At 59.2% G+C, this 2,019-nt stretch overlaps 1 protein-coding gene across 1 annotated transcript in view; it reads right to left on the minus strand.

Moving 5' to 3' along the window:
• Positions 1-4: 4 nt before the first annotated feature.
• LOC104470795 (phosphofurin acidic cluster sorting protein 1-like) overlaps positions 5-2,019 on the minus strand; it is a gene marked incomplete at both ends in the record, with an annotated part of 11,110 nt that continues 9,095 nt past the window's right edge. The window contains 3 exons of the mRNA XM_010085844.1: positions 5-71; positions 388-494; positions 1,881-1,985. Coding sequence (XP_010084146.1) covers positions 5-71; positions 388-494; positions 1,881-1,985 — 279 coding nt within the window. The remainder of the gene's footprint in view (positions 72-387; positions 495-1,880; positions 1,986-2,019) is intronic.

Raw genomic sequence — 2,019 nt, forward strand, 5'->3', positions numbered from 1 at the left:
CGCTCAGATAGCTCTGGTCCCCCGCCACCACCACCTTCACCGGGGGAGGCATGTGGGAGTTACAGTTACAGCTGACAAAGGGAGAGAAAAGGAGACAGTGAGGGACACACAGCGGCTCCGCACGTGGGTCGGGCAGCAGGGGACACGCCCTGCCGGGCCAGCCAACCCAGCACCAGAAACCCATTGCTTACAATTTCCAGCTTGCTGAGCACTGCCGTGGGCACAACCAGCACCCAGACCCTCTGTTTTCCCCGGGGCCTACACCTGCTCCTATAGCTGTGTCCACAATCCCAGTAAGTCCTAACGAGCCCTGGGGGAGCCAGGGCCCTTCCCAGCCCTTCTCTGCAGTCCCAGGGAGGCACCAAGCCGAGCCCAAGCTGTACTCACTATCGCTGGATGCGGGAGACAGTGGTGTTGAAGGCTGCCTGGATGTCCGCCACCGAACAGGTGGATACGACCAACTGCTTGTGCGCCTGGAGCTGCTCGCTCACGTACTGCCAACACAGAGAGCGCAGGTTAAGCCATGCTGCGGCTGGCTGTGCTGGCCAGCACCAGCCCATGCCTGTCCGACTCCCTGGGACCCCCAGGAGAGAACTGAGGCCCCTGTCCCTACTCGTGCCAAGCAGGGAGGCTGAAACTGTCAGGTGATCCCTGGCTGCGTGCCTGAGCATCACCTCTCCTCCCAGTTCTGCTCCAGGGGTGGGCTGCCCCAGCCGCCCGCTCCCACCTTTCAGCACAGTCATCATTACCCGGCAGTGGCAAAGGCAAAACTGTCCCAAGAACCAGGCTGTGCTCCTTCAGATCAAGAGTCTGGTCCAGGGACCCTCTGATTTAAATCCTGACATCCCACAGCAGAGCCCAGGTCTAGGCTCCATCCCCTCTGCTTATTCAGTTCTCTTGCTCTCTCCCACTGTGGCACTCCAAGATCCTCCTGTGCCTCTTCACGTGTCTGCATGCAGCTGCACAGTGGTAAAACAGGAAGTTGTGCTAGACCAGGGGGCTCAGAAGATGCCATGACAGGATCTGGGAATGGGCATTTCTCCTTTTTCTCCACCAGCACAAGAGCTGGAGCAGGCACACGGCAAGGATGCATGACTTGGATCAAGACCACCGATTCTCACTGAGAAGCTCGCTCTTCTGCCAAAACCCTGCCTTGATGTTCCAGCACTGTTTCTGGATGTCAGATGCAGCTGCAAGATCCCAAAGGGGTCTCACCAGTGCTTTATCTAACTGCTGTTGCATGTTGGCACACCCGTACCCAGCCCTGCTCACCTTCAGCAGCCCACTCCTCCATGCTTGGGGGAGGCAGGTGCTCACCAGGGGCTGGGCCAGTCCTCCCATGGACACAACAGTGACCAGCATGAGGCAGGAAGGCCTCACACGCCTCCCTGCCTGGACACCCCAGCTCTGCCGATGCAGTCAATGCTCCCTGGGAGTGGCAGGCTCCACTCTCTCATCTCTGAGTGGGAAACTGCACCTCTGCTGCTTCCCAGTGCCTGGTGCCAGCAGGGGGGTCTGGCACTTCTGCCAGGGCATCCAACAAAGCTCTGACCAGTGTGGTCACTGGGAGCCAGGACCACACAGTGAGGGTACAAGGCACAGTCTGTTAGCTAGCCTTTCTGGGACTCCTCTGGGCATCGTGCTCTGAGGATCCAGCAAAGCTGGCGCGTGGCACACGATGGAGGAGACGCACCCAACTCTTATGCATGTAGCTCAGCACCGTGCAAATGCGTTGTTTCCCCAAAGGAAGGGCCATGCTGGGGGAGAGGAGGGCACAGCTGGTGCCAGTTTCCCTAGGACACCCTGCCATGGCCGGGAGAATCCCCTGGGACCCTGCTGCCAGCTCCCATCCACATCCAGCTGCCGTCACAACTACTCACCTGCCCCTGCCACTCGGCAACGTTCACCAGCACAATGCTCTCGGGGAGATGCTCGTCTGAGACCAGGATCTGGTTCAGCTGATCATAAACAGACTTTCGGGGCACCTATGGCAGCATCACCACAAAAGTTACCCACAGC

Source organism: Pterocles gutturalis, unplaced genomic scaffold (assembly GCF_000699245.1).
Source record: "Pterocles gutturalis isolate BGI_N339 unplaced genomic scaffold, ASM69924v1 scaffold28240, whole genome shotgun sequence".
Classification (NCBI taxonomy): Eukaryota; Metazoa; Chordata; class Aves; order Pterocliformes; family Pteroclidae; genus Pterocles; species Pterocles gutturalis.